At 31.8% G+C, this 14,622-nt stretch overlaps 1 protein-coding gene across 1 annotated transcript in view; it reads left to right on the plus strand.

The window, feature by feature from the left end:
• The first annotated feature begins 492 nt into the window (after nt 1-492).
• The window catches only part of LOC117167051 (potassium voltage-gated channel protein eag), a 227,636-nt gene continuing 213,506 nt past the window's right edge, over nt 493-14,622 (plus strand). Inside the window, exon 1 of the mRNA XM_033351630.1 lies at nt 493-1,289. Coding sequence (XP_033207521.1) covers nt 1,211-1,289 — 79 coding nt within the window. The 5' untranslated portion in view covers nt 493-1,210. The remainder of the gene's footprint in view (nt 1,290-14,622) is intronic.

Genomic DNA, 14,622 nt, shown 5'->3' on the forward strand with positions numbered 1-14,622 from the left:
AATTTTTTTATATTTACGAGATACCCATATGATATACAAAGTTTTCAAAAATGAATGAAATCTTTCTTTAATCCTCTTTTTTTCAAAAAATCCTCTTTTAGCTAAAATTGAACTGCTGAACCGCTGTTATCCCCGGAATCTAGATACTGATCTAATTTAATCATTCTTGAGCCCATAATCCTTTTTCCATTTTATTTCAATTTCACAATTGTTGACGAATATTCCTCACCCTCCCAATCTGTTTTTGTTGCAGTTCGCGATACAAGGACTGATCAATTCCCTCTGGATTTCTTCCACTGAAAGCGCACCTGCCGCCAGGACACCATACATGTCTTTCCATTCGACCTCCCGGCAATAATCCCTCCGAACTTTGGGAGGGTCATTCACTAGTCGAAAAAATCGATCGCAAAAGGTATCTGAAGAGTCTGGAAGGATGTGAGGCGACTCGAGTAGGAGATGCCTTCTTCGGGGACCTGCACGGATGAGGAGGACTCCGAGGATGTGGAAAACAAGGCATCAGGGATCTCGTGGTCGTCGTCGGGACATAATCGCGTACAAGTGGAAAGATTGTGGCTAGATGGGCCCTATTCTAATCCAGGCACCGCATACGGGGGATGTTGCGCTTATCAATAGAGGAGAAGAGGCCTCAACGATCAGGACCTCTAGCCTGATCGTTGTCAGTGCCTACATTAGCGTTACTTCCAAAAGGAACACCGAAAGGATCCTCCTCACCAAAAGTTCTCATCTTCTCGGTCCAGGTACCTTTTTGCAGACAATGCTGCCGAGAGGCTCCAGATTCAGGTGACGAACGAACTGACAGGGTGTGTCGGGTCGTTTTTTATTTAGTTAAAAAGTAAAATTATAGGGTAAAGAAAAAGCAGTAAGAGAGAAGGAAGAGAAATTAAAGGAGGGAGAGGAAAGAGTAGGAAGAAATAAGAGGAAGTTTCAAATTAGAAATAATAAATAAGGGGAAGAAGAGGAAAAGGAAACTTTGTCGAGCAAGAAGAAGTAAAGTGGAGCTCTACACGAGATAGTGTGAAAGTTTGTATGTACGATGTGCAGAAGCGTTAATGAAGGTTTTTGAGTGAAGTGTTCGACGATTCGTGCGATTTGTGAGTAGTGATAATGTGGCGAGGAAGACACGTAATTCTGGCTGGTTTCTGATCCTCCTAACACTGGAGCGCAAAATCATTCAAGTGAAGAAGAAAGCATGCCAGGGGGGCGAAGGGGCCTAGTAGCCCCTCAAAACACGTTTTTGGAAAATATTATTCGAAGAAGCAGCAGTCAACGTGAGTTGTTTTTACATTTTTATTATCTATTAGCCACTCATGCCACTATTTTCTCCTAATTGGCCCCTGATTCCACTGGGTCCACCCTGTTCCAGAATATTAGGTGGGTTCGACTGACTTTAAATTAAAAGAGCTTGGCCAATTCGGTTTTTTATGCTTACACTTCTGGGATGTTTGACAATGATTTTGAGCCCTAAAACAAAAGGAATCGTTTGGGCCCTTTGTGAGAAAAGCTATTTTTGACTTTTTTAAAGAGGTTGAATAAACTCTTTAAAACAATAAAAAAATGGCGTTTTCTTAAAATGGGTACATACATTTTTTTCTTTTTGAGTTTAAAATGTTCGTGAGACATCCCACAAGCTGAAACTTGGTGAAACTTTAGTATTGGATGAGCTTAAAATCGTTTTTTAAATTTTCAAAACTCAGGGCGTTATGGGGTTTTGAATTTTGAGACCCGGCTTTCTTAAAACCCCATGTATTCCAAAGCTTTGACTGGATTTGAATGATTTTTTAATGTATAGCTGAGCCCATCCTACAATTGTTAATGATTTTACACTAGATTACCATTATTTAGAATACTGATGTATGTAAAACAATTAATTTAATTATTACTTAGGAGTCCATGTGTGTTAATAAATTAAAATTATAAATAATTATTTTAGGTATATGTGTGCTTTTCATTAACGATTCTCTACTGCAGTTTCATTACATAATGTAGAGGGTCTCTTCTAGAGCTTACTGTTTATCAGCCTTCGTTATTGCAATTCAAAAACGAAAAAACTTTTATAAATATTTCAATTCCTCATAGTTTTGAGCGTCGATTAAAAAAGAAATTGATGAACATTCTGCATCTTTCGGAGATATTAATTAATATTAAATGAACGCAATTCTTAACTGATTTTGGGTTTTTTGTTTTTAAAAATCTAAAATGAAACGTAGAATTGACACGTATTAGCGATTTTTGTAATTTTTATTGTTTAAAATTGTATTTTAATGTAAATGGTTGAAAATGTTGATTGTTTTGCGTAACATTTTTGATAAGTAATGTTATCTGTTATACACAAATTTTAATATCAAATAGCGAACATTGTGGATTGTCTGGTTTTAAAGTAATAATTTGGCGATAAAATTACTTGCTTTAATCGACACTTTGGGCTTATATTTATTCATTTCATTTATGAAATTACAAAATAATATTCAATTACAAATTTTTATATTAATAGGTGTTATTGAAAACATGTTCGTTATTTGCATTGATATAAAATTGCAAACAATACAAATTTAAAAATCGCCTGCACATATCAATTATAAATTTGTCTATCAAAATTATAAAATCAATTAAGAGTTGCGTTATAAACGTTCTTTTGAGCTTTGTTATTTTTATATTTCTCCCGCTCTAAAAAATCAATGCCTCCGAAAGCTACAGTTTTTATCAATTTTTTTATTCGACAAAGAAAATAAGAAGAAACCAAAATATTTATATTAAATAAATAAATAACAAAAAATACTTTAGAGCGAAAAATTGAATAAAAACATTTTTTTTCTCACTTCTTTGAGTCCATTATCGAACTAAAAAATCAGTTCAGTGTCTACAAAATGGGCCCTGAAGGGTTTTTGGCCGCTGATTACGAATATAAAATCTACATTCCAAAATTTAAATTGGTGGATATAATGCTTATTTTTTAATTTTGTATCCGTAATTTTGAATTTTGACATCAGATTCGTAATCATTAACCCGAAACCCCCGAAAGGACTAAATCATTTTAAAACCATGGCACCAATTTAAAAATTTTTTGTAAGCCATATTGGATACGCCATTTTGAATTTTTGAAAATTTAAAAAATTGGACTCCAAATTCGTTATCAACTACTCCAAACACTGGTAAGGACCCATTTTAAAGCCACGGGACCAGTTTTTAAATTTTTTACCGTCATTTTAAATCTTCGAATTTTAAGCTCACATTGGTAATCAGCGACCCCACAAACACCCAGAAACCTATTTTTTAGCCACGGACATTATTATTCAATTTTTTCTTCCGCTATATTGGACTCAAATTGCCATATTGGTTATTTGAATTTTGGAATTTTTACTTGAGATTCATTATCGGTGACACAAAAAGCTGCCGAAAACCTATTTTGAAGCCATGGGACTTATTTTTAATTTATTGTCCGCCATATTGGATCCATATTGGCCTTTTCAATTTTCGAATTTTAATTTCAGATTAGTAATTAGCGACCCAAAGAACCCTTTAGACGTAATTTTTAGCTAAGGGACTATTGTTTATTAATGACAATGATATTCAGTTTGTTAAAAGGCTGTATTTTTTTTACTTTGTTATTATTAAAATCCATTTCGTCAAAAAACAAAGAATGTAAAGGTTTCTTAATGTCATGTCTTTTAGCATGCTTTTTGCTCTTGTCTTTTCTTATAAAATGCTGTAAAAAATATTTAAAATCGAGGTTATGTCGCAAAGGGTTGAAGCTGTTTTTCTCGAAAATGATTGAAAATTGCATCATATTACTTTATCGTATTACAAGTTTAGTAAATACATATTACCAGGAGAAGTATAAATCTAATTAATATTCAGAAGGATGTAGGTTCCGTTTATTAGTGATATGTTTCTTGACTTGGATTTCCAAGTTATCAATTCATGCAAAAAAAACATACGTAATTCCCATTGCGGCATATATCGTCCTGAACCTTTCGCAGTTTCCGAAGATTTATTCGATGGTTTCTTTTATTTTTCATCGGGAAAACGGTGCCAACAAACGCTATCTGAGTCTCTAGGCTCCTGTAAACTTGTAGCAGCTCTATATAAATCCCACCTTGCCCTCTTATTCTTCTTCCAGGGTGCAGTCTTTTTTCTTATTCCTCTGTTTCTCGTTTTTTTAAATTCCCCTATTTACCTTATTCTCAAAAATTTTCCCCTTCTTTCCCTTTTCTCTTTAAATATACGATATCTGAAAATACAATTGTTCGTTTTAAATCTGCAAAATTATTCTATTCAAATCGAGAATATGCTGTCACAAGTAGTGAAAGCTCTTTTTTAATCTATGCAAATTAAATATTTTTGAAATGAACTATAATGAAGTACGATGATCTGTCTGTACACAGTGAAGATACTTTAGTTCGATGTGGTTCAAAATTTAAACTTTCCATTAAATGAATTTTTCAATTGATTGTTGAATGAGCTAGAAATAGTCCCAAAACATTAAACTTTTTACATTCTCATCATTCATGATTGAGAAAGTATTAGAATTGTCGGGAATTTGACATCACACTTTTTAAACGGATCTCCACGTTTCGAGACCCCCTGAATCCGAAAATCAGGTTTTCACGATGGCGTCTGTCTGTCTGTCTGCCCGTCCGTAAACACGATAAGTCTCGAAAAAATTAACGAATCAAATTCATCTTTGGCACACTTTTTTTAGGTCCTAAAAGAAAGAACGAGTTCGTTTTGCAAATTTTTGAGACAACTTTTTTCTGAATTTGAAAATTCTATGTATGGATATGTATAGTATTAAAAAGAACAAACAATTTATCCTCATGACTTTTTTCGACAAAAAGAAAGTTCTCAGAGTTATAGCGTTTTCAAAATTTTTTTAATCAACCGAAAATCAAATTTTGATGCCGAAAAGCGCACGATATGAAAAAAAAATCAAGAGAAGAAAAACATTTCTTTTTAAAAGCCCTACAAGATTATCATAACCAATTTTCAGATTTTTTTTAAAAATCGAAAAATCAAATTTTGATTGCACAAAAAAATGGAAAATAAAAAAATCCATTTTGTGGGCAAACTATGTAGGATACGAAAAAAGATGAATTAACAAAAATGGTTATGCCAAAAAAGATCTAAAATTTCGTTAAGAATCACTTCTTGATAGGACGCGTGCTTTTTGTTTTATTCGTGAAAAATAACTTTCAAAAAAATGAAATAAAAAAAATGTGTGGAAAAACGATGAAAGCTACGAGAAAAAAAATCCAACAAAACCTGTCTACAAATGTCTGTCGGAAATCGAGCGCGCACCGCGAGTGTCACGATGAAAATGTGTACCTCAAAGCCTACAGAGCTTTGAGAAACTTACTATTTGACTATACTTAAGTAGACAATTCAGAATATGAAGACGCATATAAATACTGCCATCTAAAAGAGATTTTTTTGATAAAGTTTTTTTCAAGCATTCCAAATGCAAAGAATAAATATCCGAGCGCGAAGCGCGAGATTCAACTGTCGCGCGCCCTAGGCGCATTTATCTAATTTGATATCTCAGTAATATTTTATAAATTGTACTCATTGAAATAAATCCTATTACCTTAGTGTATAATTTTCGCGAAAAAGAATTCTTAATGTTTTAAATCCCATGGTAAATAAATGAACTAAAAATAGAAAGAGTCAACTTTTATTTAAAATGTTGTGAATCATAAACTTTCGGCTCGGTCTGAAAACAGGGGAAACACTCGAGGAGCATTCTCAAACGAAATTATATGAACAATTAAGAATAATGATTTCATAGTTTCCTATATGCGTCTCGGGCTTCTGTCAACTTCATAATTATTGACAATATCAATTTCTAATATACGTTTTCGAGATTATGAGATTCACTATTTTTCTTATTCAAATTATTTATCGAAAACTCAGTGAAAAGATTATCATTTTTTCAGTGTTAATTCTTGTAATGAAAATTCATAATATTTCGTATTTAAAATACTATTTTGTCATATTCGTGTTTTAAATACTCGTATGATAATATTAAACTTCGGTACTGTAATATGAATAAGTGTAATAAAACCTCGGTTTTTCAAATTTTGGAGCGATATTATACTAAATTTTAAATCATTAAAAAATTTTTTTTTAACAAAAGGTCTCTCAGTGTACATCAATTACACAGGCACACGAAAAAAAGGTCTTGTCCACCAGATGAGATAAACATTTCTATACGTTTTTGGGGTCGCTGAATCCAAATCCGAGGTTGGTTTGACTCGGTCAGGTTACATTTTGTTCTTAACCTAAAAAAATGATAAAAGTTGGAATATTCATGGAAAAACCCAGAAAGCAAAGCGGTTATATGTTTTCAGGGTCACTGAATCCAAGTTTAAAGGTCATTGGACTCGGCGAGGTCGCATTCCATTCATAGCCTTGAAAAAATAAATTTAAACACCGAAAAATGTCCCTGACACGGGAAAGAAAATGTTCTTTTATTTTTTCTTACGATATCTTGTTCTTTTTTTCTCGAATGACTTATTCACATCCTACCTTTTCTGAAGCCTACGTTCCATATCCTTTATGTCTTGATGGAATCTTTTTCCCTGCTCCTCGTTGTAATTCCCCAAATTCATTGGAAAGTAATTTATGTGAGAATCCAAGAAGTGCAACCACGCTTTCCAAAGTTTTTCACCAGATCAGCTACTATTTACTAACAAGTTCTATGTATCGGACGCTGAATACAAACAATTTATGTCGAGAAAAGTTTTCAGTGTTTTGATTTTTTTAGGTTATGAATAGAATGCGACCTCCTCACGTCAAATCACATTTAAATTTGGACTCAGCGACCGTGAAAACATATAACCGCTTTGCTTTATGGGTGTTTCCATGAATGTTCCAACTTTCATCATTTTTTGAGGTTAGGAACGAAATGCCACCTGACCGAGTCAAAACAACCCCGGATTCGGATTCAGCGATCCCAAAACGTATAGAAATGTTTATCTCGTCTGGTGGACAAAACTTTTTTTTCGTGTGCCTGTGTTATTGTCCGATTAGACCAAAATTCAAACAAGAATAAAAATATTAACAACTGAAGAATTGCAGTACAGAACTAGATAACCATTGTTTAAATTTTTCAAATACTAAAAATTTCTATTTAAATATTTTAAAAATATTGTTATTTCAAATTAAATAATATTTGTAAAAACAGTTAAGATCTCCAGGTAGATACGTACAAATTACTGGTATCCACGAAAACATTAATTAAAAATGAGATATTATTGATGTTTAAGTAGTTTATGTTTTTAATATTAAAAAAGAAAAATCCAGTGACGTTAAAGATTGCCTTGCGCACGTGCATTTTACGTTAACGAAGTAAACGTTAATTTATCCGAAAGTTTCATATGAATTCTACATATTTCAATAAATTTTTACAAGTTTCAAAAAATTTAAGGTAATTTAAGGCGTCTTCAGGAATTTCTAGAGAACTTCAGGTGATAAAATAAATTTTATTTGAAGGGGTTTCTACAAGTTTCAAGGGATATGAAGGAATTCTACAAATTTTAAAGGATTTTAGAGATTTTCAGTTATTTTAAAAGATTTCAAAATATTTTAAGAGATCTCGTTCAAAAATTTGACGGAACTCTTAATATTTAACAATTCGTTATCATGAGGTCTTAAACAGTTTTTTTAATATTGCAAAATAAACAGTCAGGGACTTCAAGACGCGGTTGGCGGGGAGTATTATTGATTATGGGAATGACTGAAAACATATAAACATAGGAAAGTAGGAAGAATGAGGTGAAATTATGGGTGGCAAACTAAATTCCTAATTTAGGGGAAAGTAGGAATGGGGAATGAAGTGAAGTAAAGGGAAATGAGAGTAGAGAAATTAGGGAAAATAAGTTTAAATGCGAGAGGATGAAGTCAGTGAAGTGAGAGGTGATGAATGTAGGGGAAGTAATGGAGATAAAAGGAAACGATGACAATTGTACTGGGGAAGTGAGGGGAATTGACGATAAGGAATGTAATGGAAATGAAGGGAAGTTATTTGAGGAGAAATAGGAGAATTTTGGAGAAGGCAGAAGAGGGGAAGTAGGGCGAGTTAAGGGAAATAAGGAGAAGTACGTGAAATGCGGGTAGAGGATGCAAAGAAAGTGGGGATAAATGAGAGATGGGGAAGTATGAAAGATGGGAGGAAATAGTGAAAGGGGTACTAGGAAATTGTCGTGAGATAAGGGGAGGGGAACTACACTAAGTGAGGGGTTTTGAAGGTAGGAGACTTAAAGAAAAAGTTGAAATGGAAGTAGGGAAGGGATTGTAAGAGAGTATAGGTAGAAGGAATGATCAGAATTAGGTGTGGGTAGGGGAATGGGGTTGAGGACCGATAAAATAATAGTGACTTAGGGAAAAGGGATTTTAACAAATTAATTCTTTAATTGCAGATATCATAAAAAATCATTTAACATTATTTAAACACGATAAACTTTCTTATAAAAATACTGTTTTCCCTTTTCTAAATGTAAAAATAAATGCTTCATCTTTTCCCTATTTTTCCCTTTTTGTCAAAAAATTACCCTACTTTCTCTTTTTGAGCTTTTTCGCTATGATCTCTGTTCTTCTAAAAATGTCAGCGCTCTCCTCTGTTCACGTGGCAGAAGTAGGTATGTAGGCATGGTACTCGTGTACTTGAATCTATCACGAATGAGTTAACCAACCTTAAGTGGCATTTTTCACTATCACATACAGAAGGACGCCCTTTCGTCTCATAGAAAGTACTGGAAATTGCGACTTTAGATCTTTTTAACTTTAATCACTTCATCACAAGCAATATTAGGAACTTTGAGATGAAAATATCACATTAATGAAAGCCAGGTTTTAACGATCATACATTGAAAGACTTATTAATAGGGTAGACTTGCATCATGTTTTTAATAATAAAATATTAAGAAGCAATATTTTTCTTCCAATTTCCATAATTGTTTATTGGAACAATGAACGGGCAAAACCCTTTGGGAAGGACCACAAATTACGTAATGTTGTTTTCAGTCATTTTTGACTTACCCTTTTCTGACAATTTCTGGCCTTTCGGTGAACACCCCCCCCCCCCCCCCCCCCCCCCCCCCCCTTATTATGAACATTGATACAATTTAAAGATTAACATAGAAGGCATATTAAAGTAACAAATAAGAGGCCTTGCGTAAACGCTTTTACCCTTTTCTAAATAATTCGTATTTTTTCGCTTCTTTTCAAGAAATGTCCCTTTTTTCTCGTTTTTTTGCCTGAATTTAAAGTAAATTAATAGAACCTAATAGAAAAATTAAACTATTTTTGGTTAATAGTTACTTTTTTTTGTTTTAAATGTCTTAACATATTTTGTTTCGAGAAAATTAATCTTCGTGGTTAAAAAATAAACTTTTTTTTAATTCAAAATAATTTCTGATTTTCAAATTCATGTATTTTATGAAAGTTCGTCTTTTTTATAGAAAATAATGTTCGGTGTTAAAAACTCTAATTTTTTAATTACAATTGATGTTGCAAATGATGCAAATGGAAGTTGCAGTTGCTTTGTTGAAAATTAATCTGTATTGGTTAAAGATTCAACTAATTTGTAAAAAAATCGCTTTTTTATGTACCTTTTTTTGATTAAAATTTAAAATAATTTTTCGTTGAAATATTAACTATTACATGCTACATGAAAATAACATTTTTTAGTTTAAAAACAACTATTTGGTAGAAAACAAAACTATTTAGTGGAAAATGTACTTTCTTGCTGAAAATTCAACTTTTCGGGTTGACAATTCAACATTTTTGTAAATAATTGGCCTTTGTGCCTTAAAAATATAATTATTTAGTTAAAAAATAATTTCTTTGTGGAAAGTTCATAATTTTTGTTAAGGATTCAACTATTTTGTTAAAAATACGGCTTTTTTAGTTGATTTCAACTGGTTCAAAATTCGTTGTTTTCTTCGTGGAAGATTATTTTTTAACGAACATAGAGTGATCCTATTTTTGGTTGCAAATTCATCTTTTTTAGTTGAAAATTAAACTATTTTGTTGAAAATACGTCTAGTTGGGTAACAAATAAAGTTTTTGTTAAATTTAACGAAATTTTTTAAAAATTAATTTTTTATTTCTTTAAATAGTTGAAAATTAGTTATTTTATGGTTGGAAAGTAGTTTTTAAACTGAATATTTAACGATTCCATTTTTGATTTCAGATGCATCGTTTTTATTTGAAATTTGATTTGTTTAAAAATCCAACTTAATGTGTCAAAGATTAAGCAATTTGGTAGAAGACTCAACTATTTCGTTGAAAATTAAATTATTTTATGAAAAATTTAACCAGTTTGTCAAAGGCATATTTTTTGGTATAAAATTCAACTATTTTGTTGAAAATTTAACCATTTTGTCAACAAAATATTTGTTTTTGTAGATAATTCAACCGTTTTGTTGAAAATTCATCTTTCTGGAATGAAAATTTGTTTCAATAGTTGAAAACTTATCTTTTTCACTTTAAAATTCATCTCGATTGTCTGAAAGTAAATTTTTTGTCGAAAAGATAACTTTTCTGGTTGAAAACTTAACTCCTAATGATATTACTCTTTAAATTTCGAAAATTGTTTAAATTTTATTGTTTGATCAGAGAAGTGTTTCTCGTTACAAAGCCTTTGTGACCCCTCCCCTATGTGATAATTGTTTGCAATGTTTTGATCGGCCTTCAGATAAAAAATTATTCTTTGAGGTTTATTCTAACTATATAAACGTATCGTAATATCATTTAGGGCCCGTTTTTTTCCAATTGTAACAAACCGTAAGGCTTCTCCGGGAGCACCTAGAATCAGGGTCGGTCGTGAAAATCGGTTTAAATTTCTTTTACAACCTGACCTCCAGTCGTGGAATGGATCGATCAGTTAAACGTAGACACTTAAACACTTGCAACGTTCTTTTTTTATGTTTTTGGCCTTAGAATTCTTTCTTCAGCGAAATGGATTCAGTATTATTATCAGGTTTCGTCATAAACTCGGTTTACTGAATGTATCAGTATCCAAAGTTTTGCGAATAAAAAATGAATTACGGCTTCATAGCCCTTTACCTTATCTCGCTGAATTCGTCATTACCTTTATTACGATTTGAATAGGCATTTTTCACTTCATTCAGTTATATACATTTTTTATTCTTCAAGTTTCATTACTTAATATTATCAGACTTGTCGCTTTTTCCTCTATTCTTCCCTTTCCCTATTAAAAAAACCCCTTTCACCCCTATTTTTAAGAAAATTATTATTTTTTTCGCTTTCTCGCTTGATATCGAACTGAATTAATAGAACACAATTTGTCTTTTTGATTCGATAATTTATTTCTTTTGATTAAAAATTCAATTGCTTGGTTAAAAATTAATCTGTTTTTATTAAGGGGTTAACTAGTTTGTTGAAGATGCATCTGTTTGTTTGGAATGTTACTGTTTTTAATTTAAGATTAAAATCTTTTTTGGTTAAAGTATCAGCTGTTACATTTTTTGTTCAGAAGTCATCTTTATTGATGAAAAAATTCATTTAACTGGTTCAAATTCCAACTATTTTGTTAAGAATTTATTTTGTTGTTGTTGTAGATTCATCTCTTTGGTTAAAATTTGAACTATTTTGTTGTAAATACAGTGAAACTCTTATATAGTTCTGATTTCGGGGCTGACGGTGGGTGGCAACTAACTCACTATAGCCTGCTCCGCTTTTGTTTGTTCACGCTTGACTGCTCGCTTGAGTGACAGCCGCAGATCCCGCGCACCCCGCGCAGCACTTGTTGCACCTACAAGCGGCGCGGCGTTAATTCTCGGAAGGGCTATAGAAGGGAGAGCTATTAAAGAGTTTCACTGTACATCTTTTTGTTTGAAAATTCATCTATCTGACAAAGAATTAATTTATGTTCTTGAAAATAATCTTTTTGTTAATAATGAATATTTTCGGGTTAAAAGTTAAACTTTTTGGTAGAAATTTTGTTTGCTTAAAAATCTATTTTTGTTGAGAATCTAACTATTTTCTTAAGAAATTTTATTTTGTTGAGAATTCATCTTTATAATAGAAAATTTCACTAACTGTAAAAAATTCATCTACGTTGTTGAAAATTGAACTACTTTGTTTAAAATTAATTTCTTTGGTTTAAGATGTATCACTTTGATTGGAAACTCATTTTTTACTTTCATAATGGTAGAAAAATTAATCTTCTTCAATGAAATTTCATCTGTTTGGATGGAAATTCAAATATCCGATTAAAAATTCATTAATTTCGTAACAAATAAACTATTTTGTTCAAAATTTATATTTTTGGGTGGAAAATTGAACTTATTCGTAGAGAATTTTTATTCTTAGTTTAGAAATTTATCTCTTGTGGAAGAAATGTAATCTTTTTTTGCTTAAAATACAGCAATAAGTTGAAAAAGAATCTGTTTTGATCAAAGATTCATCTATTTTATTAAAACTTTGACATTTTTTTTAGAAAACTAACCAATTTGGTTGTGTTTTTTTTCTCTGAACTTTTTAGATGAAGTTTAATTTTATACGTTTGAAAATTCGACCATTTGGTGTAAAAATCAACTTTATTGATTGAAAACTCAACTCTAGTTGAAAATTCGTCTTTTAAGCTTGAAAGTTCATGTATTTTGGTAAAAAATTCGTCTTTTTGGTTCAAAATTACACTATTTTGTTAAAAATTGAAATATATTGTAGATTTTCAATCTTAGGAATACAGTACTTACATTAATTTAATTAAAAATGTATATCTCCCTATCATCTCCCTTTTTTCATGAAAAATCACCCTCTCTCTCTCCTGTTTTGAGGACATTTCGGGCTCTGAAGTCTGAATAGAATATAAAAATCTTCTTTATAACATTGATTTAGTTACTTACTTAAGCGGGACGATGGTCGTGGGGGCTAAAGCGTAGGCTTTGGACCCACTCCTTCGGCTTGCGGGTTCGATTCCCGCCTCGCACTCTGGAAGAGTCTCGGTGGCCCATGCGGTGAACACTAGCCTAGCCAGGGAGTTGTTCATCTCCGGAGAGTCGTGGGACCGGTACCTCTAGAGAAAAAGGTTTTCTCTAAGTACTTAAGGCTGTTGCTCTTGGTGGTTCGGAACCCACCTTAAACTGTAGGTCCCCCTTCCACCACCAAGTAAGTGTGTGGAGGGTGTGTAAAGGAATAGAGAAGGTGTAAGAAAAATTTAAACACTTAGGGGACACATTAGAAGCTTCCATTCCATAGTTACTTACTTTATATTAGAGTTAATTTCATTCATGAGAAAGAAAAATGTTGCGGTGTCAATGAATTGGAAAGAGCATTAATAAGTTAGTGGAATTATTATTCCATAAAGCAGATATTTCGGGGTTTGTTTAAAAATTGATAGATTAAATAAAATAATTTTCGCTTGGAAAAATCTATTCAGGGAATAACTCGTATGTTATAATGTGCAATATAGTGATATATGTAGTGATAAAAATTAAAAAGAAGGAAAGTTATTTTAAATGCAATATTATTTTGCATCAAATCGTGCTTATTCATTCGTTTGAGTTTACAGAAACCTTAATTTTGTCAACGAGGAAATAGTTTTCGGTAAAATTAGTGGCATATAATTAATAGCAGCAGGTGCTTTGTACTGGTTTATTGCCTCGACACTCTTTTTAGCACATAAAGCCCAAGTACATGATTGGCACGGAACACTATGTACGATCAGATTTGTTGAACTACTTGATTATCATAATGTCGCGATATCGGACTATCAGAGATCTTTAGTACGACGCGGAAACACGATAGGTTTCGCACCCTTTGCATTTCAATTCGTAATAATTAAGATATAATAATAATAAAGGTTATATTATTCAATAGACTGTTACGAATTTTCAAAAAATTCCACAAAAACATAGTTTATACTTCTATATCCTAAATAGCTTTTTAGAAAATGTTAATGACAACTAGTACCTGCTCACGACAGATAGTATCAGACCACTAAGCTTGTGACCTACTAAAAAGTAGCATTGACTTTGAAAGGTGATAGTGTCGTCCAGAATGTAGGTAAGCATAGTTTAAAAAAAGTCTAGAAAGATTATTGCATTCTGGGTTGAATAAGCCCTAGTTGAAGTTATTTGTCCTTTATTTAATTATTAGCATATGAGAAAGACAAAAATAGAATTTCTATTTGTAAGGAATTTTGTACATTAACTTTAAATTTTGACAGAAACAACGGAAATGAATGTATTAATGTACTATTTTACAAAAGAATGTTAGCTTTCAATTACTATTGAAAAATATCAATGTATATATACTAAATTTATTTTGCTACCCCGTTCCCAGAGATGAAGTTTAAGTAAAAAATTCCTTAAAAATCGGAATTTTATTGTTTTTTTCTCGCATGATAATTAAATACCCACAAGGCCAAATTACTTTAATTGAGGCTTATTTAATGCATCATTTAATGAGCTTTGCAACGGTCTTTCAAAAATACTTGTATCTTTATTATGGACGGTGCTGTCATCTTTCAAAGTCACAGCTAAGTTTTAATAGGTCACTCGGTTAGTGGTCCGATACTATTCATCGTTAATGTATATTATAATTTTGAAGAATAATTTTGAACTTTTCATTTTATTT

Source organism: Belonocnema kinseyi, chromosome 2 (genome assembly GCF_010883055.1).
Source record: "Belonocnema kinseyi isolate 2016_QV_RU_SX_M_011 chromosome 2, B_treatae_v1, whole genome shotgun sequence".
Classification (NCBI taxonomy): domain Eukaryota; kingdom Metazoa; phylum Arthropoda; class Insecta; order Hymenoptera; family Cynipidae; genus Belonocnema; species Belonocnema kinseyi.